This window comes from Mandrillus leucophaeus, unplaced genomic scaffold (genome assembly GCF_000951045.1).
Source record: "Mandrillus leucophaeus isolate KB7577 unplaced genomic scaffold, Mleu.le_1.0 Scaffold277, whole genome shotgun sequence".
Classification (NCBI taxonomy): Eukaryota; Metazoa; Chordata; class Mammalia; order Primates; family Cercopithecidae; genus Mandrillus; species Mandrillus leucophaeus.
The window spans coordinates 2059984-2087050 of record NW_012102887.1 but is presented as its reverse complement, the minus strand read 5'-3'; the positions used below and the strand labels follow the sequence as shown (position 1 = coordinate 2087050).

Genomic DNA, 27067 nt, shown 5'->3' with positions numbered 1-27067 from the left:
CCCACTCTGTTCTCATTGCTTCTGTCTCTGATACCTGGTGAGTTGGCATCTAACGCAAATGATCTGAATAGGATCCTGTCTGGAAAGCCACTTGAGAGGTCAGAGATTTTGTATACAACTCTAAGATTTACAGTGTCAGAGAAAAGAGGAGAGACTGAAACTCTACCTGGTCCTCCGGGGTAGCCGTCTTCTCCTCTGTCACCTTTACGTCCGGGAGGCCCAGGAGACCCAGGAATGCCATCCATACCCCTCCTGCCATCCAGCCCAGGCTCTCCTTTGCACCCTGCACAAAAGTTTATGATGCTGGTGGTGAAAGCAACCATGACACCTGCTAGCATTTACCGTGCCTATACCGTGTGCCCGCCCCAGGCTTCCTTCCCACTGTGGCTGCATGCATCAGCTCGTTTAGTCTTTGCGATATGAAGTTGGCATTTTACTATCACCGCTTGCAGTTGGGGTAACTGAGGCTCTGAGAGGTCAAATAATTTGCTTAAGGACTGGGCCAGGATTTGAAGCCAGACCAGGGAGATGCTGAGAGACAAGTTTTCACATTTTTTTCATAGTCTTGTATATTTGACTTAAAGAAAAAAAAAAAAAAAAACTACTGAACATGTATGGCATTTATAATAAATATTTTCCTTAATAGTGATTAAAAGCCTAGATGGAGAAGTGAATGAAATTTAATCGGTTTCATTTGGGGTCACATTAAATCTGGAGCATGATAGGTGCAGCAATTTTTAAAAACAGCTTTTTACTGAGTGTTTACAATGTGCTAGGTACGATGCTCATCCCTTTATGTGGATTGTCCGGTTCGGTCTTGCCAGCAGCCATATGACTAGGTACTCGTACATGCCAGTGGTACCAGTGAAGAGACTGGGGCTCATAAAGGTCACAGAGCCAATCACATGTGGAGAGGAAACTTGGGCCCAAGGGGGTGAAGTGCAATGGCCATCAACCACCAGACCCTGCCCCTGACACACAGCAGAGCTCTGGATATAACCTGGGGGACTCAGCTGTAGTTGGGTTAATCCTTGAGGGGTTCTCTAAGTATGCAGTTACTTTTTTGTCAAGGCCTCAATTCATTAGCCACCATCTCCCTTCAGTCAGGGGAGCACACACAATCATTGTCTTTGGGCGAGTCTATTGCTATTACACCTAATTTCCTGAATTACTAGCTTTCTCCAGATTTCCAGTCTCTACTTATTATTCTATTCTCTCTCTATTCTCTCTCTCTCTCTCTCTCTCTCTGTAGCGTGGTATGGGCTGATCTGTGTACCCCCAAATTTCATATGTTGAAGTCCTAGCCCCCATATCTCAGAATGTGACTGTATTTGGAGACAGTACCTTTAAGGAGGTGATTCTGTTCAAATGAGGCTGTTAGGCTGGGCCCTAATCCAGGCTGCCTAGTCTCCTTACGCAAGGAGAAAATTTGGACAGGGAAAGGGACCCCGGGGATCCATGTCCCTGGAATGGCACAGAGGAGAGGCCATGTGAGGACACAGGAAGATGGTGGCATCCACAAGCCACGGAGAGAAGCCTTGGGAGAAACCGGCCCTGTCGTGGCTCCTTGATCTTGGATTTCTGCATCTAGAACTGCCTATTGTTTAAGCCACCATGTGGATGATACTTTGTTGTGACGGCCCGAGCAGACCAACACATTGCCTAAAATCAAACGTTAAGTCAAAGGGGCTTGCTTAAGTGGCTTTCATTCTTGCCTCTTGCCTTCGCCCTCCAGTAACTGGGGGATGATGACAAATTTGAGGACGCCAGTCAACTGAGGAATTCATGGAGCCTCCCTCCCCTACCCTACTAAGGGACCAGCCTTGCCTGATAACCATTAAATGAGTGTATTAACAGAGACGCTGACCGAAACCCTCTGCCCTTAAAGCAGCAACCCTGTCATGAAAAGGATGCATGGAGGGTTAAGGAGATTTGACTTGGTGTTGCAAGCTAGCAGGAATCAAAGATTTCCCACACAGGTCCCTCCCTGTCCCTCAGTGGCCCCAGGTGAGGCCCTGACTGTGCGTCCACACGTAGTAGAGTGGCTAACTTGCCTAGAGCAACCCTGCACTCTAATCTTCCTCCTCCAATCCACCTGAGCAACATCAGTAGGAAACACAGGGCTAAACAGCACAATGACACAGTCACTACTGCTCCAGAGAACAGAAGCCCAAAGACATTCTGCAACACTGGCTCACACTTTGGTAGAAATCAGTATCTGCCTTGGTAGGTCTGGGGTGGGGCCTGAGAATCTGCATTTCTAGAAGTCTCCAGGTGACGCTGATGCTGCCAGTCCCAGGAACCACACTTCGAGAACAAATGCTGTAGATGATTTAACTTTAAAACTCTTTCCAGTGATGACCTTAGTGGCATATTATGAAAATCCTACATTTTTGCCTATTCTTGAAACCAGAAATTCTACTCAGGGAATTTAAAGAAACAACATTAATAGCAAACACGTGTACTGTTTATTCTGTGTCAGGCCGTGTTCTAAGTGCTTTTTATGTTAGTGAATCCACATAATCCTCACAACCAGCCCTTCTTACAGATCAGGAAACTGAGTCATGGGTTATGTGGTAAAGCCAGAGTTATGAACACATGTCATCTATTTCCAGAATCTCTACTCTTTTTTTTTTTTTTTTTTTTTCAGATGGAGTCTCGCTCTATCGCCCTGGCTGGAGTAGAGTGGCACTATCTCAGCTCACTGCAGCCTCTTCCTCCCAGATTCAAGCGATTCTCCTGCCTCCCCAAAAGGCTAAAGGTACAGCCTCCCGAGTAGCTGGGACTACAGGCACGCACCACCATGCCTGGCTAATTTTTTTTTTTTTTTTTTTTTGAGATGGAGTCTCACTCTGTCGGCCATGCTGGAGTGCAGTGGCATGACCTCAGCTCACTGCAACCTCCACCTCTCGGGTTCAAGCGATTCTCCTGCCTCTGAGCTGGGACTACAGGTGCACACCACCACACCCAGCTAATTTTTTTGTGATTTTAGTAGAGATTGGGTTTCACCATGTTGGCCAGGCTGGTCTCGAACTCCTGACCTCAGGTGATCTGCCCACCTCAGCCTCCCATAGTGCTGGGATTATAGGCATGAGCCACCATGCCTGGCCCTTATTTCCAGAACCTCTGTTCTTATCCATTACACTATTTCTTCATGATAATCAGGGATGCACATACGTAAGATATCATTACCAGTTGCTTATCGTAGAGATAAAGTGGAAACTCCTTAAATCAGAGTAGTTACTGGACCAGCAGCAGCAGTGGCAGCACCTGGGAACATGCTAGAAATAAAGACTCTCAGAGCCCTCTCCTTACCTAACAAATCAGGTCTAGGGTGGGCCCCAGCGAGCTGCGTTTTAACAAGCTCTTCAGGGATTCTGATGGTCCACGAAGCTCGAGAACCAAAGCCTTAAATGTTCCTCGTGACGCCCCCTCCGTACCCCCAGGTTCAGCTCCCCTTTTAGAAATTCCCACATTACCCCTTGTTAACACTCAACACTTCCGAACTGACTCGCCCAATGTCTTCATTTTCTGCTAGCCTGTGGCTCCAAAAAGCAGGGCCTTGTTGGATTAACTTATTTCTAGCAGAGCAGCTGGCAGCAAACCAATCAATAATTGGTGAAGGTAGTGGTTAAATAAATTGTGGCACAATCAGATAAGGCAATGTTCCTCAGCTACTGCAGATAATATTGTAAGAAAATATGTAATGACATAGAAGTAAGGTTATGTTAAGAACAGTTTGCCAAAGAGTCTGCCTAGGATGATCATGCAGAAATAAAACTAGAAAAATACCCAGGCAATTGTGTCTTTTAAAAGTGTGTTTAGTTTTTTTGTTGTTGTTTTGTTTTGTTTTTGTTTTTTTGAGACAGAGTCTCGCTCTGTCACCCAGGCTGGAGTACAGTGGCACGATCTCAGTTCACTGCAAGCTCTGCCTCCCGGGTTCATGCCATTCTCCTGCCTCAGCCTCCCGCCCGCCACCATGCCTGGCTAATTTTTTATATTTTTAGTAGTGACAGGGTTTCACTGTGTTAGCCAGGATAGTCTCCATCTCCTGACCTCGTGATCCACCCACCTCGTCCTCCCAAAGTTCTGGGATTACAGGCGCGAACCACCACGCCTGGCCAAAGTGTGTTTAGTTTTAAGTTACCTTTTTTTTTTCTTTTGTAATAAAGTTTTTTTTTCCCTTCACCAAATGCCTCCCCAACAGCCTAAAGGTGCATCTCCTATCTCCTGCCACATCCCTCCCTACGTAAATGGTCTTCAACATTGGGTGGTTCTGCACTGCCGCCCCCCACCCCCCAGCAGACACTTGGCAATATCTGGAGGCATTTGGTCCTCAAATGGAGGAAGAGGTCATTACTGGCATCTAGTAGGATAGGGGCGAGAGATGCTGCTCGACATCCTAGAATCCACCAAACAGCCCTCCAGGATAAAGAATGATGGGGCCCCAAATGTCAGCAGCACTGAGGTTGAGAAACCGCTCCACACAGTAGGCTACATCCAAGAGTCATGTATTCATTCACCAGATGTTTACCAAACACCCTCCATGACCCAGGCCTGTGTGTGGATATCACACTGAATAAAACAATATCCTGCCCTCAAGCTTCTTACAGTCTCTAGAATGGTGGTTGGCAAATTACAGCTTGTGGGCCATTTACTGCCCATTTTGGTAACCTCAGTTACAGTGGAACACATGCATTCATGTACGTGTTACCTACAGCTATGCTGCAGCAACAGGGTTGAGTGGTCGCAGCAAAGATCATCTGACTCCAAAGCCAAAGCAGGGGACTAAAGTGCTCGGGTGATGAGGCAGATGTCTCACTTCCCTGCCCTCGGTTCCACATGCCCCACTGCTTGTAAAACTGTGTCCTCATATTGCCTACCTGAGAGTGTCCCCTTCTTCTTCCATCCCTACGACCAGCGGGTCTCTCCCCTCCATGCCCTGTGCTGGTTGAGCTACACTCAGTGTAGACATCTCAGCGTCCGATATGCTCCTGTTATGCTTTTGTTCTCCCAGGATTAGAAACGAATTATTCCAGAGTGTCCTGGCCTGCATGCTGTATGTGGTTACCATTCAGGAGGGGAGAAAGGACACCCCTCCTCTCCATCAGGGTGAGAGGAGCCCTGCCCTTCCTGGTGACTGGGCAGAAATCTCCTCTTCCCGGGGTGGCACTGCTGGTGGCATCTGGAACTCCACCACCTTCCAAGAGAGTATCAGTTATCTTGGAAGGAACACGGGGCCCCAACAGTGAGCTCAGAGCATTCCTTTCTCCGTCCCACCCGATAAGATGATCCCAACGTGCAATATATTGAAGAAAGGGCTGCCCTAGTGTATATGGGTGAGGAGTTTCCCCCTTCCACTGAACAGGCAGCAGCAGGCATTCCTCCTGATGTACAGACTCATGGTGAGATCACTGAGGATCTAGGAAAAAGAATCCTGACACCAGATGTTATCACGTGGGCTTTACTCTTTTTAGGGTGAGGCAGAGAGAAATTGTCAGGCAGAAGACATTTCCCGAGAAACAGGAAGGAAGGCTCTTGTTAACCCAAGTTCTATGTTCAGAGCTTTCTACCTTATGGACTTGCTCCCTACTTGGAACTAGTTTTAGAGAATAAAACTAAACATCAAAAAAACCCTCCAGTGTTAGATGGATGACCTCCTGAGAGGGCAAGTGCTGCCTTGAAGAGAAACACAACCCTAACAGGGTGTGGGAACGTCCATTAGGCAGGAACAGTTCAAAACAAAATGGATAACACTTTTGAGTTCACTGAAGGAAGCTTCAGCCTTTGAGGGCCGCCCTGGAAAGAAAAGGTGTAGATCAAAGAGATCCGTGTGTAGAAGAGCGTTAGGCCTCCCGTGGTGGAGAACTCCTAATGGACCCACTTCATGTGGCTGTCATCCACACACACTGGGGAGGAAAGAGCCAGAAGTTTGTTCATTTTTATGTAAGTCTCAGCTGTAGCACATGGTTACAAAATCAGTTAAGCGATGAAAGAAAAGACTTTTTAATTTTTTTTTTACCTTTGATTTTAGGTTCAGGGGTACATGTGAAGGTTTGTTACATAGGAAAACTCATGTCATGGAGGTTTGTCATACAGATTATTTCATCACCCAGGAATTAAGCCCAGCACTCAGTAATTATCTTTTTTGTCTACTTGAGGGTGGCGGGGAGGAGGGAGAGGAGCAGAAAAGAGAAGATTCGGAAGGGAAAACGGGAAGATACCAACAATGTCATTTTAAGTGAACATTGTTCTTTCTAGTGGCAGCCGTTTCTTTATGGCACTTGATCTTGAGGGTGGTATATATGGTGGTGGTATATAAGCCCTACCTTTCCTTAAGGCTATCCTCAAATACCAGCTCTTGCTGGAGTCCTAGCAGTCCTGCAGTTCTCCACACTGGAATTAACCTCTGCCCATCCCATTCTCCCAACACCCTTAACTTGCAACTCTTCTTTTTGGCTTTGTTTTGTTTTTGTTTTAGATGGAGTTTTGCTCTTGTTGCCCAGGCTGGAGTGGTATATATGGCCCCTTACACCCTGCTGAAAAAATGCCTTCAGGAAATGCTGGAGAATGAGCAACATGGCCTGCAGATGACCCAGGTCAGCCAGGGCTGGCCATTAGGCCCTTAGAATAGACCTATCACTCTTCAGTAACTGGACAGGATGGCCAATACAGCCAGTGTGGCCAACGGGCATAGACAAGGCCGAGGAATACATGGCAGGGAAGAGAGGTCCTTTGTAACAGGAACCCAGAGGCTCCTATCAGAGAAGAGGGGACCCAGAAGAAAGTAAGGGCTTGGGAGTGGGTGCACAGGACAAAAAGGAGCCCCAGGGAAGCTGAGCCACATGGTGAGAACATAGGAAGAGAAGGCGATGCTTCACCAGAACGACGGGGCACTTTGTAAAAAACATCATAATCATGTAGATGGCAGAGAGGTGGCCTTGGAGTGTCCCTACTTCCAGCAGGCAGGGTCAGTGGCTCCAATGAAGAGAGGGCACAGGAACCCAGGGAAGGCCCTCCTGTGGCCACGTGCAGCTGATGAGCCCATGCAACCCTAAGTCAGGAGGAATTAGACATCACAGGCGAGCACACCTGGGCCACATAAGCACTAGACCCTCTTTCAGAAGCTCATAGTCTATGGAGAGAGAATCTTGTTCTTGTTCATGTCAGAGATAACTATCATGTTCAAGGGTAAAGAACTGATCCGTTCACATATTTTTCTCTTCCCAGTTACTTTCTTTGGTTATTCTGCAAAGCCACCACAGTGGGTGCCCAGCCACCCCTCTCACCTCAGCTTTGATGTTGAGGTGGAGCAGTGCATTTCAACCTGCTATAGCCACTTGGGGGGCATTGAAAAATGCTGGCATTCGGGCTTTGCCACCTTCCACATTCTATTAGTCTGAGATGAGGCCCAGGTACCAATAGTCTTTCGAGATCCTGCAGGTCATTTTAACCTGCAACTAATATTGTCTTGCTAAAAAGATTCTACTCTTAGCTGAATCTTTAAGGATTGCATTCATATAATAGGGCATCTCAAATTTGAATATGTATGCCACTATTTGGGGGACCTTGCTAAAATGCAGATTCTGATTCTGTAGGTCTGGGGTGGGCCCGAGTTGCTGCTAGTTCCTGAACCAGGACCACAGTTACAGTAACAAAGATGTTGCTGACTCCTAGATGCCTGGTTATTAGGCCAATCAGCCCAGCCTGTGCTCCCGCCATCTCCCTGTTGAACAATTCTGGCTCCTCAACTTGCAACTCTTTTTTTGTTTTGTTTTGTTTTAGATGGAGTTTTGCTCTTGTTGCCCAGGCTGGAGTTCAGTGGTGCAATCTCAGCTTACGGCAACCTCTGCCTCCTGGGTTCAAGCAATTCTCCTGCCTCAGCCTCCCAAGTAGCTGGGATTACAGGCACTTGCCACCACGCCTGGCTAATTTTGTATTTTAAGTAGAGACAAGGTTTCACCATGTTGGCCAGGCTAGTCTCAAACTCCTGACCTCAGGTGATCCACCCACCTTGACCTCCCAAAGTGCTGGGATTACAGGCATGAGCCACGGCGCCCGGCCTGCATCTCCTTTTTAACATGAATTGTGTAATAATCTACCATTACTTTAAGTTATTTATATTCTGCTATTTCTTTCATGGGATTATGAGACCCTGGAGGGGGAAAACACATCTTATTCATCTTTGTATCACTCATACCACCTAGTAGCATACTTTACAAAGAGTAGAGGGAGTCTGGAAGTACTTACAGAATTGAATTTGCAGAACCCAGTTACAGGTCACATCTTTGACCTGGAAGTTATTTTTATAAGTTGGAGGGACCCAGCTCTGGATATTGCAGATATGTACATAATAAGGCAGCTTGGTTTTAAAACGAGCTTGAGTGACCAGTAATACCGACTGAAAGAACTTTATCCATGCAAGGAGTATCAAGAAAGGTGAGTTAAGTAATGACTGGCCCAATTCCCAGTTCTGACGAGCCGTTAAAAGAAATTACTACAACCAACACCCAATTAACCTGGTGCACAAACACAGATGCAATGCAACAAACACACACAACGAAAACCCCACATTAATTTGAGGAAGGCTCCAGGGCTGTTTTGGCCACCACCTAAGAACCAGTCTGACTCCTCTTGAGAGGGACGTCTCTTGAGCACTTAACTTCTTGGTTTTGAGGAACCAGAAGAAAAACAAACGGTACAAGATTCAGCTCTGCTTCCAATTCCTGTGTCCCTGAACCAAAAAGAGCCCAAATCACAGTGGAGCCGTGGCGGGGTGAAAGGAAAGAGAACATCCCGGTTCCTGTAATCCCAGCACTTTGGGAGGCCAAGGCAGGAGGATCACAAGGTCAGGAGATGGAGACCATCCTGGCTAACACGGTGAAACCGCATCTCCACTAAAAATACAAAAAACTTGCCGGGCGAGGTGGCGGGCGCCTGTGGTCCCAGCTACTCGGGAGGCTGAGGCAGGAGAATGGCGTGAACCCGGGAGGCGGAGTTTGCAGTGAGCCGAGATCCGGCCACTGCACTCCAGCCTGGGCGACAGAGTGAGACTCCATCTCAAAAATAAAATAAAATTTAAAAATAGAAGGGATATGTGGATCCAGTTAGCCTATGATTGATGTACTTTGGATCAAGGTAGAAATAAATTACAAAGGGAAAGACATGTTTTCTTCTCACTAGTTATTAATCTCCATATCAAAAGCTACAAAATAAAACATCTAGAATTTCATTTCAGCAATATATAGTGAAAATAATGAACAATCAGCATGCGGCTCACACCTGGTCCTGGGGGGCCTCTCATTCCAGGGAGTCCCATGGCTCCTTCTGGTCCTCTCAGGCCTGGCACCCCAGGAAGCCCTGGGATTCGGGGACAGTCATCCGCATCTGCAGGTGGCCCTGGTTCACCTGAAATTGGAATTACCGCTTGAGTAATGGATGCACACAGGCTTATGAACAAACTCCTTCTACAGTCTCTGCTTAAACTTGGACTTCTGACTCTATGCTGAAATTCAGTTCACATTTAGTATAAATTTCAGTATAAATGTTTATAAAGGTTCAACAATCCAGTATAAGTTCCATGAAGGCAGGAATTTGTCTTGTTTCCTGGAGGGTGCATGAAAAACTTCCAGAACGTCGGACTGACCGAATGAGTGAATGGAGTATCAGAGGAAGCAGAAGGATGAAACAGTGAAGGTCGGGTGATGCAGCAATGTGATGACCCTCACAGGATTACCCAATCTCTGGGCCATGTTTTACTGGAGTAGCAGCCACAGGTGGCATTGCAAGAGGGACTGGTGGGTTCCTAAAGCTCAGCTTCATGTGTCCCTGAGTCCTTACTCTACACTGCAGCGCCACATGGGTTTCCATAGTGTCCGTCACTCACATAGAATTTCAGGATTGCTAGAGGCTTAGAAGCAGTGACTTTCAACCCTGAGTGAACATTGGACTTATCCAGGGGAGTCGTGGAGATATACCGATGCCTGGGTCCCACTCCCCGAAATACTGGTTTACTTGATAATAGGATGTGGCCTGAGCAGTGTCCTCATCATTGACTGCATAATAAACTCAGCTGGTGAGCTTTTCAAATGTACTTATTAACACTGGGGCCCCATCTAGACTAATTAAATAGGAATTTCTGGGGGTGGGACCTGGGTGTCAGTAGTTTTTGTTTGTTTGTTTAAGTCCCCTGGTGATTCCAGAGTCCATTAGGGCTGAAAAGCACCGTTGTAAAGCTATAACTCTGACTGTAGCACCTCAGAATCATGTCGCTAGTTTGTTAGAAACCAGAGTTCCTGAGTCAGGAGGTCTGAAGTGGGGGCCATGTACATTTCTAACATGTTCCCAGGGAGGCTGATGGCGTTGATCTGGGAATCTCACTTTGAAAAACACAGGCTGGGCACAGTGACTCACACCTGTAATCCTAGCACTTTGGGAAGCCGAGGCGGGTGGATCACCTGAGATCAGGAGTTTGAGACCAGACTGGCCAACATGGTGAAACCCCATCTCTACTAAAAAGAAAAAAAAAAGAAAGAAAAAAATAGGTGGGTGTAGTGGCAAGTGCCTGTAGTTCCAGCTACTCAGGAGGCTGAGGCAGGAGAATCACTGGAACCCAGGAGACGGAGGTTGCATGAGCCGAGATTGTGCCACTGCGCTCCAGCCTGGATGACAGAGCAAGATTCTGTCTCAAAAAAAAAAAAAAAAAGAAAAGAAAAAGAAGAAAAAAGAAAACCACTATACTAAAGATGCGACTTTTTTTTTCTTTTACCTTCACGTCTTTAAGACATTTTTAATAAAGCTTCATTCAGTCATCCTGCAAACATCACACAGGGATAAGAAATAATAACACTGAAAAATAATGATAACAGCTAAGACTCACTGAATGCTTTATCATATATCAGGCCCTGTGCTGAATGCTTTTACTATTAAATCCTCCCAACAAGACTGTGTATGTGCTGCTGTTATGAGAAGGTTATGGATAAGAACACTCAGGCTTGGCCAGGTGCGGTGGCTCACACCTGTCATCCCAGCACTTTGGGAGGCCAAGGCGGGCAGATCATAAGGTCAAGAGATCGAGACCATCCTGGCCAACATGGTGAAACCCCATCTCTACTAAAAATACAAAAATTAGCCAGGCGTGGTGGTGTGCACCTGTAGTCCCAGCTACTTGGGAAGCTGAGGGAGGAGTGTCACTTGAAACCAGGAGGCGGAGAGCTTGAACCCGGAAGGCAGAGGCTGAAGTGAGCTGAGATCATACCACTGCACTCCAGCCTGGCGACAGAGCAAGACTCTGCCTTAGAAAAAAAACACACACACACACACGCAGGCTCAGGCAAATAAGTGACACTTCTGTGGTGACACAGCTTACACATGGCAGAGTCTGGATTGCAATCCAGGGCATTCTAGCTCCAAACCCATGTTCTTAACCACCTCATCAGACTGCATCAGGAACTCAGTATCTAGGTAACAAATTCTCAGAAATGAAACGTATTTTAAAAGGTATCATCTGGCGAGACATGGTGTTTCACGCCTGTAATCCCAGCACGTTGGGAGGCTGAGGCGGGTGGACTGCCTGAGTTTGACAGTTCAAGACCAGCCTGGGCAACAGCATGAAATTGCTACTAAAATTGCAAGAAATCAGCCAGGTGTGGTGGCACATGCCTGTGATCCCAGCTACTTGGGAGGCTGAGGTAGGAAAACTGCTTGAACCTGGGAGTGCAGTGGTGGGATCTCCAGTCTGGGCACCAGAGCAAGACTGTCTCCAAAAAAATAAAATAAAAATAAAAGATATCATCTGATTAGCTATGGTGTTCTTCAAATGTATGCAAAAGTGTGAAATAATTTCAAGAATATCAATCATAAAGCAGTAAGAAAATCCTTAACAAAATGTGGCATAACAACAAAGTTTTAGCCTCCTAATACTTATTGGGCCTGTGTAAAATGACCTGGAATTCTTATGAGCTATTTGGAATTTAACCCCATGTAAAATATGGTATAAAACCACAAGCAACACAGGGCCAAATGTATTTTTATAATAAGTACAGTTTAATGTAAAACTTGGCTTTTCTACTATAGGTGACTTGAGAGAGATGCATAGAGGCATCGCCTATTTTCCCTGAGTAATGTCTGGCCCTTTCCAGTGGCAACGGAGTTGAGAAAGTGGGAGAAAGTGGGAGTTGAGAAAGTGGGAGTTGAGAAAGTGGTTGGTGCTTCCTATTTAGAATTTTGATGTTCTCTTGAAATGACTTTATACTTACAATCACAGAGAGACAGGATTGAAATGAAAACATCAAATAGAGTTTAATTTTTAGATATAAGCATTGAAAATACCAGGACTTTTTAAAATTTTCATTTTGCTTTTCTTTTCTTTCTAATAAGTCAGAAGCTGAAAAATAAAAAGCGGGGGTGGGGCAGGCGCGGTGGCTTACGCCTGTCATCTCAGCATTTTGGGAGGCTGAGGCAGGCGGATCACAAGGTCAGGAGATCGAGACCACAGTGAAACCCCATCTCTACTAAAAATACAAAAAATTAACTGGGCGTGGTGACGGGCACCTGCAGTCCCAGCTACTTGGGAGGCTGAGGCAGGAGAATGGGATGAACCCGGGAGGCGGAGCTCACAGTGAGCCGAGATTGCGTCACCGCACTCCACCCTGGGCGACAGAGCAAAACTCTGTCTCAAAAAAAAAAAGGTTGAGGGGCTGAGGCCTCTCTTCTAAAGACCTTAAAAGTAACACATGGCGTCTGTATTCAGAGCAATTTTCATTAGGGCTAATAACAGAGGCCTGGAAAGAACAAATGCAAGCACTCACAATTTTTCTTTTTCTCTTTTGAGAAATGCTTTTTATTTTCTTTGAAAATGCCAGGCACAAAATAACATGTTGTTTTTACATTGCAGAGCATTAAGTGAACATTTTCCTTTTAACACACAAAGAAATGTGCTCCTTAAAAATGGACTTGAGGGTGTAATAGGGAAGGTTTGTCACAGCCCCTTACTGGGAGGTGAGGCCCCACTTTTTAATGTTGTGTATACCATTTATTTTAGGGATGCTCTATGTATTTATATTGTAGAATTTAAAAAAGGAACTTACATTGGTATGTACTATAGCCTTTGACAGAGAAAGCCCACACACTTCATGCCCAAGTTGAAACTATGTAGGCTAAGGATCTACGCTGCCTTGACAACCTATCAATGAGGCTAAGTGTTAGGATGCTCTAATATGAGGTTACTATATCTGTAACAAGGAAGCAAAGCACTGCAGCCTAATATCCTTAGAGCACCCCATCTATAAAAATGTAACAAAGTTTAGCTCACCCATACAGGGGAAAAAGGACAAGTACAGAAATGACTAGAAACCAGAGTGAGGGGAAATGACCAATTTTATAGCAAAGCTTACCTCTGGGACCTGGAGGAATCCGAAGACAACAAACAAGGCCAGGCCGTGATTTTCACAGGGTGCAAAGAGATTGTAAATTTGTGGATTAGGACAAAAATGAAATAGATTGAGAACATACATAATAATTTGAGGCAGCATCAATGACAAGCAGAATGGCAGCATCTATTTACATAAAAAGTCCACATCAGTGTGACTGACAGGAGCAGCTATGATTTAGTAATGGAGTTTTCATCTGTAGAATGACGGGAAATGAAACTCTCTTGAGCAATATAAAATTCTAGTTGATTTCTTATTGCAAATATCCCCTAATTTAATGCATGTAGGAATTCTATCCATTTAAAAGCTTCTGAAAATTTCATATTAATTTGCCAAGTATAGGGTATGCATAGAAAGGAAATGTGAAAAGAATCAACACTGTCTCTTATACACATCTAGATGTGTATAAGAGACAGGATTGAGACCATCCTGGCTAACACAGTGAAACCCCGCCTCTACTTAAAATACAAAAAAATTAGCTGGGCCAGGTGGCAGGTGCCTGTAGTCCCAGCTACTCGGGAGGCTGAGGCAGGAGAATGGCGTGAACCCGGGAGGCGGAGCTTGCAGTGAGCCGAGATCGCTGCACTGCACTCCAGCCTGGGTGACAAAGCGAGACTCTGTCTCAAAAAAAAAAAAAAAAAAAAAAAAAGAATCTATATATAAGCCCTTGTTCCTCCTGTACTATGATACATCATAAAGCAGTGTGATTTATTTATTCTTTGAACTAGAGTGCTAACTTAGGACATTGCGAAATATTCTGAACTGACGCCACATTACCATAATATTGATTTAGGATCTTGAAAGATATTACTTCTGCCCATCTCAAATACACATGTCTGTTTGCCCCTTCTGTCCCCAACTCTTCCTTGTCGTAATTTAACCCTATGGTTAAAAACTGTTGCCTATAGAGTTAAACTGAATAACTTTTTCCCTTCCTAGGAACGAATGGACTTTACAGAGAAATATTAAATAAAACATCTAGGAAAGTCAATGAAAATTCAGGGATCAGAACTGAATATACGATCCTAATAAACAATAATCAAATCAGTCTTTGCCTCTTGCATAAAGGAACACATATTTGTTTCCCTTAGAAATAGTCTACGTGGGCCAGGCACAGTGGCTCACGCCTGTAATCCCAGCACTTTGGGAGGCTGAGGTGGGCTGATCACCTGAGATTAGGAGTTTGAGATCAGCCTTGCCAACATGGTGAAACTCTGTCTCTATTAAAGTACAAAACTTAGTTAGGCACGGTGGCACACACCTGTAATCCTAGCTACTTGAGTTTGAGTCAGATGGATCACTTGAACCCAGGAGGCGGAGGCTGCAGTGAGCTGAGATCACACCACTGCACTCCAGCCTGGGTGACAGAGCGAGACTGTCTCTCAAAAAAAAAAAAAAAAAAAAAAAAAAGTGTATATAAAATCAATTCCTAATTTTCAAACTTACTTATTCTGGCAACAAATTATTGCTTTACCAAGCATGAGACTTTGTAGTGCAGCCTGAAAGAAATATACTCTTAATATAAGAAAGGGCTTAAATAATAAAAATGTGCTAGTAATTCAGAATATTAACTACTTTCTGAACGATGATCATTTTAGTAAATGTTTAAACAAAACGCTCTATGCAGGTTGGAAGCTCACCTGGAAGACCAGTGGGTCCTTTTCTCCCTGGAGGTCCAGGTAAACCCTTCTCTCCAGGTGGCCCAGGAAATCCATGTGGTCCCTGCGGCCCTGGGAATCCCATTGGTCCTTAAAAACACCAAAACATAAACATGAGGGCACTGGAATGAGACAAGGTAAAAAACAATGACAGTTTGATAGACTGAATCAGAAATTCACTCCAACAACATGCAGGGCATTGCTAGCCTGAGAGTCGAGATGAGCCTCGCTTTCCTCTGTGGGGCTTAGACGCGTTGCCTCTGAAGGAAACGCATGATCGACCAAAAGAACGAAGGAAATGGTTCCATGATCAAGACAAGACTCAATTACAATGAAAAGAAGTCCTGTAACCCCGAACTTTCTGTGGAGACGAAGGACTGGAACTGAAGGGAAAATCAGGAAAGAGCTTTCAATATCCTAGAACAATGAGCCTCCCCAGCCGAGTGCAAACCACTCTCCTCCTCAAGTTTTAGGCACAGCGTATGTGATGTTCCTTTACCTCTTCCATATCCACGGCGTCTTCCTCATTTTTTAGACTTAAGACCAAGTCTCACTTTCTCAGGGAAGCCTTCCCTGGAATCCCAACTGAAGTTTAGTTGCTTTTTGATAAGCTCATTCAGGACGCTTAACTGGATTTAAACTGACATGTCCCTTAGTGTGCATGTCTGTCTTCCATGAAACTATGCTTTTTATAAAAGAAATGTTATTACTATTATTTGCTCCATTACCCAGGCTGGAGTGTAGTGGTACAATCATTGCTCACTGCAGCCTCCAACTCTTGGGTTCCAGTGATCCTCTCACCTCAGCCTCCCGAGTAGCTGGGACTACAGGCACACACCACCATGCCCAGATAATTTTTTAATTTTTTTGTAGAGAGGGGGTTTCACTGTGTTGCCCAGGCTGGTCTTGAACTATACTGGCCTCCAGGGATCCTCACACCTTGGCCTCCCAAAGTGTTGGGATTACAGGTGTGAATCACTGAGTCAGGCGGAAACTCTGTCCTTATAAGATTAGAGACTCTACTTAAATTTGTTCACCACTATATTCCTGCAGGTGCCTAATATTTCTCACTGTGTAAGTCATAAAAGGTAAACTGAGGAAACTCACTCTATAGTAAAGCACTGTTTGGCCATTATATTCTCTGGACTGGGAGTCAACAAGCATGATTAGTGGTTCCACCAATGTTTCTAACTCCCTGTGTATTCTTGTGTAGATCACTCGTATTCATACGGTGTGTTATTTCCTCAGTCCTGAATTTTATGTCCAGGTAGAGATTTATTCCCTAGAGTAACTAAGGAGGAGGAGTGTTAGCCAGCCCCTTCCTCCTTTCTCTTGGTGACTACACTGTTAGCATGTCAGTCCAATTCTGAAGTTTAATAATTGGAAGCCTACTTACCTGTAGATTTGAGCCACATTCTCTAAAATTGATTTCATTGCTAATATAGATGAACAGGCTTGCTCCATACTGTTGTACAGCCTGTGCACTGCACAATTCCACAGATGCCATTTGCATTATAGTCATGGCAGCCTCACAGTGATTTTTATCTGTGATCTAATCTTTTGCCTTATTTCACACTTGGTTCAGAACTCAGGCAAGGTGCTAGTTATTGGGTTCCTTTTGCAAATTTCAACTGCTGTTTTTCTGATATCCAGCTTCCTTATTTATGAAATGGGGGAGTTAAAATGGATACTCATTAGTCATGTTTTTTCAACAAAAAGCTTCTTTGAACCTAAAAATCATCTGAAATTCTGGCGACCAAAAACTGATCTCCCCAAATATTAGCAGTTGGATAAAAAATAATTAAAATAAATATTTTAACCTCAAAGAGTGGGGAAATTCAGTGATTGGGGATCTTTGCATGAATATAAAAAAGCAAAGTCAGCAGTCTAAAACTAAGCTGTCCAATACAGAAGCTATTAGCCACACACGGCTAGTTAGCACTTGAAATGTGGCCAGTCCGACCTGAGCTGTGCTGTTAGCGTGGAACACACATGGGATTTCAAAGGCAGGAAGAAGGAGTGGCTTATTTGCAAAAAGAACTAGGTTTGCACAATCAGCTCAATTATTTCATTGATAAATGTATATGAATTATCTGTTCAAATAATATTTAAATATATTATGTTAAATCACATAAAGTATGAAAGTTCATTTGTTTTTACTTGTTCAAATGTGACTACTATATTTTTAAATTGCACATGTGGCTTGCATCACATTTCTACTGTTCAGTTCTGGCCTGGAAGATTACCAAGAATATTATTAGGGCCTAAAAATGAACTTGTGTTTCTTCCTTTTACTTGTTCAACTTTGACCCAAACTTCAGGACTCTTTGGGGAAATAAGGACATTTTGGAAAGGAGTCACTTTGTTTGCATAGGAAACAGAAATGGCGGCACAGTACCCCAGACCCTCAGGGGTAAGATAACCAAGGTGTTCACATACTACTTCACGGAACAACATTCATACCTTTCTGGCCATCTTTTCCATCACATCCTGGAAAGCCTTTGTATCCTGGAGGGCCTGGTGGGCCGGGGAGACCTGGTGGCCCTGGTAGACCACAGTCACCTGGCTCCCCTCTCAGGAGGTCAACACTCCCAGGGAGGCCTGGAGGCCCAGGTGCTCCTGACCACAGAGAAGAGACAAAAAATATTCTTTTAGTCAAAGACAAATGTGTACACTGGCTGCTTGACAGCTTCTGAAGAAAAACAATTTAATGATTTGCAAGCAAGGAATAAAGAGAATTAGAAGAATAAGGAAGTCAATGATAACAGAAATGAAATAGAACGGATCGTAATACCAAGTTGAGAAATGGTGTAGATAATGGGTTGGTAGCTGTTAGACAAAATGAACCCAAGCAAAACCTTCCTTCCCTTCAAAGTCATTCCTGTTGAAAATATCATTTTGGGTTTTTGTTTGCATTGCCATCTTACTGCTTTAATAAGATGGACAGGTGGATAGATGGTTGGATGGATGGATGGATGGATGGATGGATGGACGGATGGATGGATGGACAGACAGGCATTTGAGGAAATATATCTGGTGGGAAAGGAATGGTCACTCAATTAAATTTATAATCCTAATGGAAAACAACTTTCCACAAATAGGAATAAACTGACCCCAATTATATTCCTGCTTAGCTTCTGTACTTCTTAGCACACTTTTGAGAGCTTTATTATTTTCAGTGTACAATCTCTAATATCCTAAAGATTCAAAGATGATGGGCATGTGTCTTTAGGGAAGAGTTCTAAGAGCTTGTATGAATGCAATTGCCTGAATTTAGCAAGATATCACACGGAGCCACACTCCTCCCAATTCCCAACCCAGCTCTAGCCTAAACCTACTTGGTCAGCTTAGTAATGACTTCCAACATCTTTCCTTACCAAAGTGTGTCCCTGTGAAGTGATGAAAGAAACAACACGTACTGTCAGCAGCACACGAAGAGGCTGTTTCTTGTGTGCAACAGGCCTGCATCCTGTCACTCTGGGCTAGTGCCAGTGGTTTATGTGACAGTTGCTAGAGACCAACAAGGAGGGTGCGATTCCCACTTGCCACCCACTTCTGAAGACTTTTGGTCAGCATCAAGCTGGTGATAGAAACGCTTGCTTGTCAGTTTCTACCCTGAATAGGCGAGGGCCTAACACAGCTGAAACAGAAGAGTGACAGGGCCAAGTCCTGGTCCTGGATATGGTCCTGAGAGCCCACCACTACCCACAGTCCCACCCTAACTGTGTCTCACTTATCCACCTGCCAAGCTGATCGGGGGCCGCTTCAGTGCTTCTATTCTGCCACTCTCTGGTCCCGCATTCCTCCAGAGCTGGCAGCATCTAACAAAGGGAGCACTGCCATCCTTTGTCATGATTCTCTCATACCTCTTGGGCCATCAGGACCAGGAGGTCCCTGATCTCCAGATGGACCCGGGTCAGGAATGTCCTTAGGCGCTCTTCCTGTGGCACCCGCAGGACCAGGTGGTCCTGATCTCCCTAAGAAGAGACATGATCACACATTAGCCTCATTGCATTTGGAAGGTTTTGGTTTAGTTATTGAAAGAAGGGCAAAGCATGCTGTAGCTTACCTGGGGGACCTGGGAGACCTTTTTCTCCACAAGGACCTGGAGGAGAGATTCCTGGGCTCCCAGGATCTCCTCTCTCCCCTTTTAGCCCAGGCATTCCCACTGGACCAGGTGGCCCCACATCATGCAAACCTTAGTGGGGAAAACAGAATTAATACTGTATCTTCTCTTTGGTTGTCCCTGTTATAGTGCCTGGAAAGGAATCACTTCCCAATAGTGGCAGAGAAGTGGCTGGTTCTGCAGACACCAACCACTGGTTGCAATGGTGATCCAAATGTCTGCACCATTTCTCTCTTAGGACCCATCACACTGGCCAGCCATAAGTTTTATTTCTTTTATAGTTATTTTCCAGCTTTTAAAAAACAACAATTTGGAGGCAATACCAACACTCCGACCTCTACAATGGACAGAGTAAAAACAAATGAGATACAATAAGTAATTATACATAAGTTCCTTTGAAATTTGAGGTGGAGACTGGCATAATTAGAACTATTGTGGAATTTCACACTGGGAAGGAAGGACATCAGTGTTTTCTTAGAAGGAACACACATTTAAGCTGACTATTTGGAGGAGCTATTAAATGAATCTTAGTGACTATATTACTGGATCTTCCAAACTATAAAGATTTCACCTCTTTCCAACAATAAATTCAAACCTAGCAGCACAATTCCTGTTCCTCAGGGTCACTCAAATTTGCAGGTTAGGTTTCAGCTACTTTATCTGATCATAGGCGGTTTTTCTGAGAAAGTAACACAAATATTGATTAAACAGAACAAGATAAAATACACTTGTCAAAGATTAACCTATTTATGGTATGAAAATAATAGCAAATTGTGGAGGTAATTTGTTTTGGCAGTGGCCATAAAACGATGCTATTAGTACTATTTTGACCCATGTGATCAAACATTGCATTACTATACTTAAAACAATACAAAAATCCTAAAATCCCCAACTATTTACTTGTTAGGATAATATTTTGAAATGTGGCTCCATTAAAGCAATTGTTCAGAGCACTTTCAGTAGACAGAAAATTCCAAGCAATACCAACAAAGACACTATTAACCAACCATTCCTTCTTAAATAGGGTTTTCTCAAATGTCCTTTTCATATGTCATTTTCAGCACTAAAAACAGCTCCAATAGCGTGTCTCTAACCTAAGCCAGTTTTTTTAGTATTGCCTCCAAATCTCATGAAGTACAGAAATACCAGGGGAGGGTACCACTTTCTCTCATGAACCATTGACTGAAGCTCAGTCTGTTACGAATGATTAGGTGCTTACCTGAAGCACCTTTGGTTCCTTTCTGACCCTTCAATCCATGTAAGCCGTTCAGGCCAGGTGATCCGGAGGGACCTGAAACACACCACAGGCCTGTGACCGGAAGGGAAGACCAGCCACCGGTCCTCACTCCAGCTACAACCGCAGGCACTTCCCAGCAGAGGGCGCGCTGCTGGCGCCCGCAGACAGCTCTGAGCGTCCGGACTTCGTCATCATGGTGGAAACCCAGGCCCAGTACTATATAACACATTCGTCCGATAAAGATTTTCTGCCAAGACAGCTTAACACAAACATTTCTTTGGTTTTAAAGTACTGCTGTTGGTTTCTGATCCTATCATGACCAGATACGGCCTAGAATGACTGAATCTTGGCATAGAAAGTGACCTTTGATTTTATGACAGTAAAATCACCCTAGATGAGGAAAGAGATGGGATGGGGGCAAATCCAGGCCTCACACCTGCTTGGGGTCACTGCACCCTCCCAGGGGCTGCAGGCTCTAGTTTCTTCAGGATCTACTCATGGAGATGCAGTCAGATGAGAGGATGCGTGGCGCCTGTGGCGTGATGGCAAATGCTGGCCCTGCGATGCTCAGGCCTGCATGGCGAGTGTGGCTCCAGCTACTGCTTTGCAGTCACTTCTTTCACAACCATTCTGATGCCTTTCTGCAGAACCTAAGTTTATATTGTGATGATCACTGAAAACTCCCGTCTCTGTAAATAGACATTACCCCGCTGATGCCTGTTCCTTCTCTCAGAACCTTCTGTTTAGTTCTCCAAAGAGCCATCCACCAGCCTGGCTTGACTGAAGTTGTCACTAAACACTTCCAGCGGAAAATTTTTTTAAGGTTTTTCATCAAGGTTTGTTGAGTTGTGTTGAAGTTGTCTGAATGAGAGCCTTTTCAAATGACACTTCCTGATGGCCCTTAGTAAAGTTGGAGGAGGAGAGGGAGGGAAGAAAGCAGATAAGGAAAATTTATCGAGCATCTCCTGGGCACTGAGCCATCTGCTGGGTGCCTTCTCACAAATCCTGTCCCACTGATGACTATAAGCGCTGCAGCTTCTCCCCAGCCTCTGGCCAAGGCTGGAAAACTTCCTATCTCATCAGTAGATCTTCCACCCAGTAGCTGTTCTTTCTTATCCAAGACAAGGGCCTCTCAGTGCACAGCCAGCCTGTTTACTTAGTTTAGGGTCACATCTCTCAAATTTGGGATAAAAATATCATCAGCTTATAAGACTGAACACAGAAGGTGCCCCTCACCTACCCCCATGATATAGGACCCCCTTGATTGTTGATGTCCACCCCACACTGTGCAACAATCATGTCTTTCAGTGGCTATATCCCCTGCTCAAGGGTAAATCAGAGTTCAAGAATAGGTCCTATGAATGTGTTCAATAAATGTTTGTTGAGTGAGTGAATGAGAAAATATGGAACAAGGTGGATGAGGGAGAAAACTACAAAAAGGAGTAGGGTAGAATTTTTATTTGTATACCATGTCTTTCTTTAATAGATTTATAGGACAAATATAATTTACAGAAGTTAGAGGTATCAGTTTGCATATAAATAATTCAAGTGCTAATTATTATCTATTCATTTTAAGCAAATCCTCTATAGATTCTTATTAGAAGGTGGTACAGTTAGTTGCTTCTATTTATAATCAGTACTTGAAACAGATAGTTGTTATTCTTTTAAGATCTAAGCTTTAGATTGGTTTAAATGAGCCACATTGTCTTGGAAAAAAAAAAAGGGAATGCATCTTTATTTTCCCTAAATCTCTTATTCCTAACCACTTTGTACAGTTGTGGCTTAGTTTATTCTCCAATCCTCTTTCCTATTTTATGAGCCAACGTTTCAAGTTTGCACCAAAAGAACACACAGACCTTCTTTATCTGCCAAATCTGGATATTTATTGCAGTCTATCTGAAATAATAAATTTTGGGGGGGACCACTTCACTATTTCCACATGTTTTGATCTCCAGCTTTAGTCACCAAGATTGATGGCTTGGGGACTTGGCTGGGGTGGAATGTCTCTGCTCCTGCCAGCTCCCCATTGTCACATCAACACATCTAGATCCTAGATTGTCACAGCCCCAGCCTCTCGCCATTGTTGAACTGGCCGACCCTTATCTGACCCAATGTTATCATTCTAAATTGAACGCAGTTACATCTGAGTAGGGTTGTAAGGGTAATTTTTCCTTCTCACTGAAAGCTTTTTATCAATCCCATCTCTAAATCAGAAAGTTGTTCATGCATAAAATATATACAGTGCAGTTGAGAGGCAATTAGGCTAACAAAGCACATTTCTGGGTAATGAGGAATTTTTATTCACCTCTCTGGTTGTCCTCCTGCTAAACAACCATCATTTCGTTATTTCAGTCTTTAAGGCTGCAGCACACTGTACTTTCAGGCCGGGTGCTCTTTCTCCGGTCAGTGAATCTAACCTCCAGTCCAGCTGGAATTGTGGCTCCCCTCTTTGTTAGCCAGTGAACTCTTTACGACTGGATTCCCACTCTCAGGCTGTATTTTGCCTGAAATACAGGCTGTATAAAGCCTGAAAACATTACTCTACACACCCAAGAGCCTTTATATGGGTTCATACTTTTAATAGGGTGATCAATGTGTCCCTGTTTGCCTGGGACTTTTTCCTGGTTTTAGCACTGAAATTTCTACATCCTGAAATACCCACTCAGGCCCAGGCAAAACAGGACAACTGCTCACCCTAACTTTAAAGCTGATGGGAAGAGAGACCTTTGTGACTGTAAGTCATGGTTGAAAAACCTGGAAGATTCTTATCAACAAAGATTCTGAAATAAGATTTAAATATTTTTTATATCAGCAAATATGTGAGTGCCTAATAAGGGTGTAAGACATGTTTCCCTAATGCACAGAGAGTCTGCCCCAAATGTACCTCCTGGCAGGTGCTGTCAAGACAATGCGGGACAAGTCTGTCCCTGATGTGATGGAACAAACGGGCAATTACATCCAGTGTGGTAAGTGCTGCGGGGGAAGGGCAGGAGGGAAGTAATCTAGTAAAAAAAGCGGGGTGGGGGGGAGTATTTCCATGACGTTCATAGCTCTAAGGGACATGGCGTTTCTTTTCTGAGGAAAGCTATTTCCAGATTCTTTTTTCTTATGAAACATTTTACTTGCTACCAGCCAAGATATGAAATCCACATTCTTTCCAGTTCTTGTCATGCTCCAGATAATATTCTTTAGGTTTTCATTATTTCAATCTTATATTACTTCCCAACTAGGAATTGGGTGTCTTCCTTTTAAAGGGCATATGTACTTAAAATTTTAAGTCTAGGAATCAAGCCATTTTATTATTATTATTACACTTTAAGTTCTGGGATACATGCGCAGAATATGCAGGTTTTTTACATAGGTATACACGTGCCATGGTGGTTTGCTGCACCCATCAACCCATCATCTACATTAGGTATTTCTCCTAATGCTATCCCTCCCCTAGCCTCTCACCCACTGACAGGCCCTGGTGTGTGATGTTCCTCTCCCTGTGTCCAGTGTTCTCACTGTTTAGGTCCCACTTACGAGTGAGAACATGTGGTGTTTGGTTTGCTGTTCCTGTGTTAATTTGCTGAGAATGATGGTTTCCAGCTTCATCCATGTCCCTGAAAAGGATATGAACTCATTCTTTTTTTTATGGCTGAATAGTATTCCATGGTGCATATGTGCCACATTTTCTTTATTCAGTCTGTCATTGATGGGCATTTGGGTTGGTTCCAAGCCTTTGCTACTGTGAATAGTGCTGCAATAAACATACATTTTCATAGGTCTTTATAGCAGAATGATTCATAATCCTTTGGGTATGTACCCAGTAATGGGATAGCTGGGTCAAATGGTATTTCTGGTTCTAGATCCCTGAGGAATCGCCACACTGTCTTCCACAATGGTTGAACTAATTTACACTCCCACCAACAGTGTAAAAGTGTTCCTATTTCTCCACATTCTCTCCAGCATCTGTTGTTTCCTGACTTTTTAATGATTGCCATTCTAACTGACGTGAGATGGTATCTCATTGTGGTTTTGATTTGCATTTCTCTAATGACCACTGATGATGAGCTTTTTTTCATATGTTTCTTGGCCGCATAAATGTCGTGGGTTTTTTTGGGGTTTGTTTTTGTTTTGAGAAGTGTTTATATCCTGTTTATATCCTTCACCCACTTTTTGATGGGGGTTCTTTCTTGTAAGTTTGTTTGAATTCCTTGTAGATTGACAGATGGATAGATTGCAAAAATTTTCTCCCATTCTGTAGGTTGCCTGTTCACTCTGATGATAGTTTCTTTTGCTGTGCAGAAGCTCTTTAGTTTAATTAGACCCCCTCTGTCTATTTTGACTTCTGTTGCCACTGCTTTTGGTGGTTTGGCCATGAAGTCTTTGCCCATGCCTATGTTCTGAATGGTACTGTCTAGGTTTTCTTCTAGGGTTTTTATAGTTTTAGGACTTATGTTTAAGTCTTTAATCCATCTTGAGTTAATTTTTGTATAAGGTGTAAGGAAGGGGTCCAGTTTTTGTATAAGGTGTAAGGAAGGGGTCCAGTTTCAGTTTTCTGCATGTGGCTAGCCAGTTTTCCCAACACCATTTATTAAATAGCGAATCCTTTCCCCATTGCTTGTTTTTGTCAGGTTTGTGGAAGATCAGATGGTTGTAGATGTGTAGAGTTATTTCTGAGGCCTCTGTTTTGTTCCATTGGTCGATATATCTGTTTTGGTACCGGTACCATGCTGTTTAGATTACTGTAGCCTTGTAGTATAGTTTCAAGTCAGGTAGCCTGATGCCTCCAGCTTTGTTCTTTTTGTTTAGGATTGTCTTGGCTATACAGGCTCTTTTTTGGTTCCATATGAAATTTAAAGTAGTTTTTTGTAATTCTGTGAAGAAAGTCAATGGTGGCTGGAATCAAGCCATTTTTAGCATATGTTTAAGTTAAAGTTTAAATCTAATTGAACACAAGCAGGACGCAAAATCCATATGGCCTGTTCTAGCAGAGCAAACAACTTTGAGTTCAGCAGCTGGTTTGTTCAAACAAGATAATCAGTCCCCTTGACTTAGTTAGAACATACTTCAAATATTTAGTTTCTCAGTTCAAAGTGTTTCTGCTGGAGTGTGGTTCATTTTTATATCAACATGACAAGCTGCAACAATGAATTTATACTGTAGATGTTTTAACTTTTAGGAATACATTTCACTGTTTTGTTTTGTGTTATAGTTTTTAAAGACCGGTTGTTCTCTGAGCTGTCTGAAGTGAAACAGCATCACTGTATGGGGATGGAGCACTACTGCAACAGCTGTCTGTAGGTGGTATGAACATGTGAAGTAATATGTTCATTTCCTCACCTTCTCTTTTTAACACACTATTTCATAGCACAGAATTATGATGTGATTGGAGATTAATTTTGGGGTGATTTTGTTATGGATCAAATTTACTAGCTACTTGTTTTGTTTTTTTGAAACGGAGTCTTGCTCTGTCACCCAGGCTGGAGCTCAGTGATGCAATCTCAGTTCACTGCAACCTCTGCCTCCTGGGTTCTAGTGATTCTCCTGCCTCAGCTTCCAGAGTAGCTGGGACTACAGGCACCCGTCACCACGCCCACCTAATTTTTGTATTTTTTTAGTAGAGATGGGGTTTTGCTATATGTTGGCCAGGCTGGTCTCGAACTCCTGACCTTAGCTGATCCACCCACCTCAGCCTCCCACAGTGCTGTGATTACGGGCATTAGCCACCATGCCAGCCAGCTATTAGTTTTGTAATAGCATGCCATACTGAAGTTATGTGATAAATGCAAACAAATTCAAGGCAAAGAAGGATCAACAACAGTGACATGAGCCCTGTCATTTTGACCAAACTGGGTGTATGTTGTTAAGCCACCAAGACACTTAAAAATCCTTGCTGTGTTACTAAACTGGGAGGGTAGGAAGAAGTGGAAATGCAGTGGGAGTGGTTAATGATGACAAATGTTTTCTTTTGGTTCTTTACCAACTGTCTTCCAGACACAAAGAAGTGTCAAAGAATGTGCCATGAAGGCTGTAGAGATGGTCAGAGACAGGAAATGGCCACAATCACCAGAGAAACTTTCAAAATAACAGAATGATCATTTTGCCTGAAATCCTAAATTTATCATGAATTGCTGTAATTCACATTTTACTAAAAGTGTCAATGAAGATGGAGAACAGTACAAAGATATCTTGTCTTGTGAAGGGAACTTTTCCTATCAAGTTATATGATTGCATGAAAATACATGAGTATACCAACTCTTCAACATAAATGGCTCCTGTCTCCACAGAATCACACCGAGTAATACCTACCACACTACAACCTCTGGAAAATTACAATTATTTCAAAGCTATCCAATGAGTGAAGAGGGCAAAGTGTCGGAAAATCATATTTGAATTTTCAAAACAATAAAAGGATTAATCCCAGAAGAAGGAGTTTCCAACTCAGTACCTTCTGAAAGAAGGTATTTTTTATCTTACCAGGATTTCGTATATGTATGAGTCAATGAGCAAAGACAGGTGGAAGGAGAAGGGAAGGAAGAAGAAATAGAGGAAACCTGGTTAAAAGACTCTGCCAAGTAAGCCGGAACCATCAGCTGTTGGTTCAGATAAGGACTGCAGCCTCATGGCT

General features: G+C 43.6%; 1 protein-coding gene across 1 annotated transcript in view; it reads right to left on the bottom strand.

Moving 5' to 3' along the window:
• Window positions 1-27067, bottom strand: part of COL4A4 (collagen, type IV, alpha 4) — a 156307-nt gene that overhangs the window by 9224 nt on the left and 120016 nt on the right. Inside the window, exons 38-45 of the mRNA XM_011984975.1 lie at window positions 20434-20505; window positions 19158-19286; window positions 18955-19065; window positions 17552-17707; window positions 15071-15178; window positions 13395-13403; window positions 9283-9408; window positions 167-283 (exon numbers count right to left, since the gene is read on the bottom strand). Coding sequence (XP_011840365.1) covers window positions 167-283; window positions 9283-9408; window positions 13395-13403; window positions 15071-15178; window positions 17552-17707; window positions 18955-19065; window positions 19158-19286; window positions 20434-20505 — 828 coding nt within the window. The remainder of the gene's footprint in view (window positions 1-166; window positions 284-9282; window positions 9409-13394; window positions 13404-15070; window positions 15179-17551; window positions 17708-18954; window positions 19066-19157; window positions 19287-20433; window positions 20506-27067) is intronic.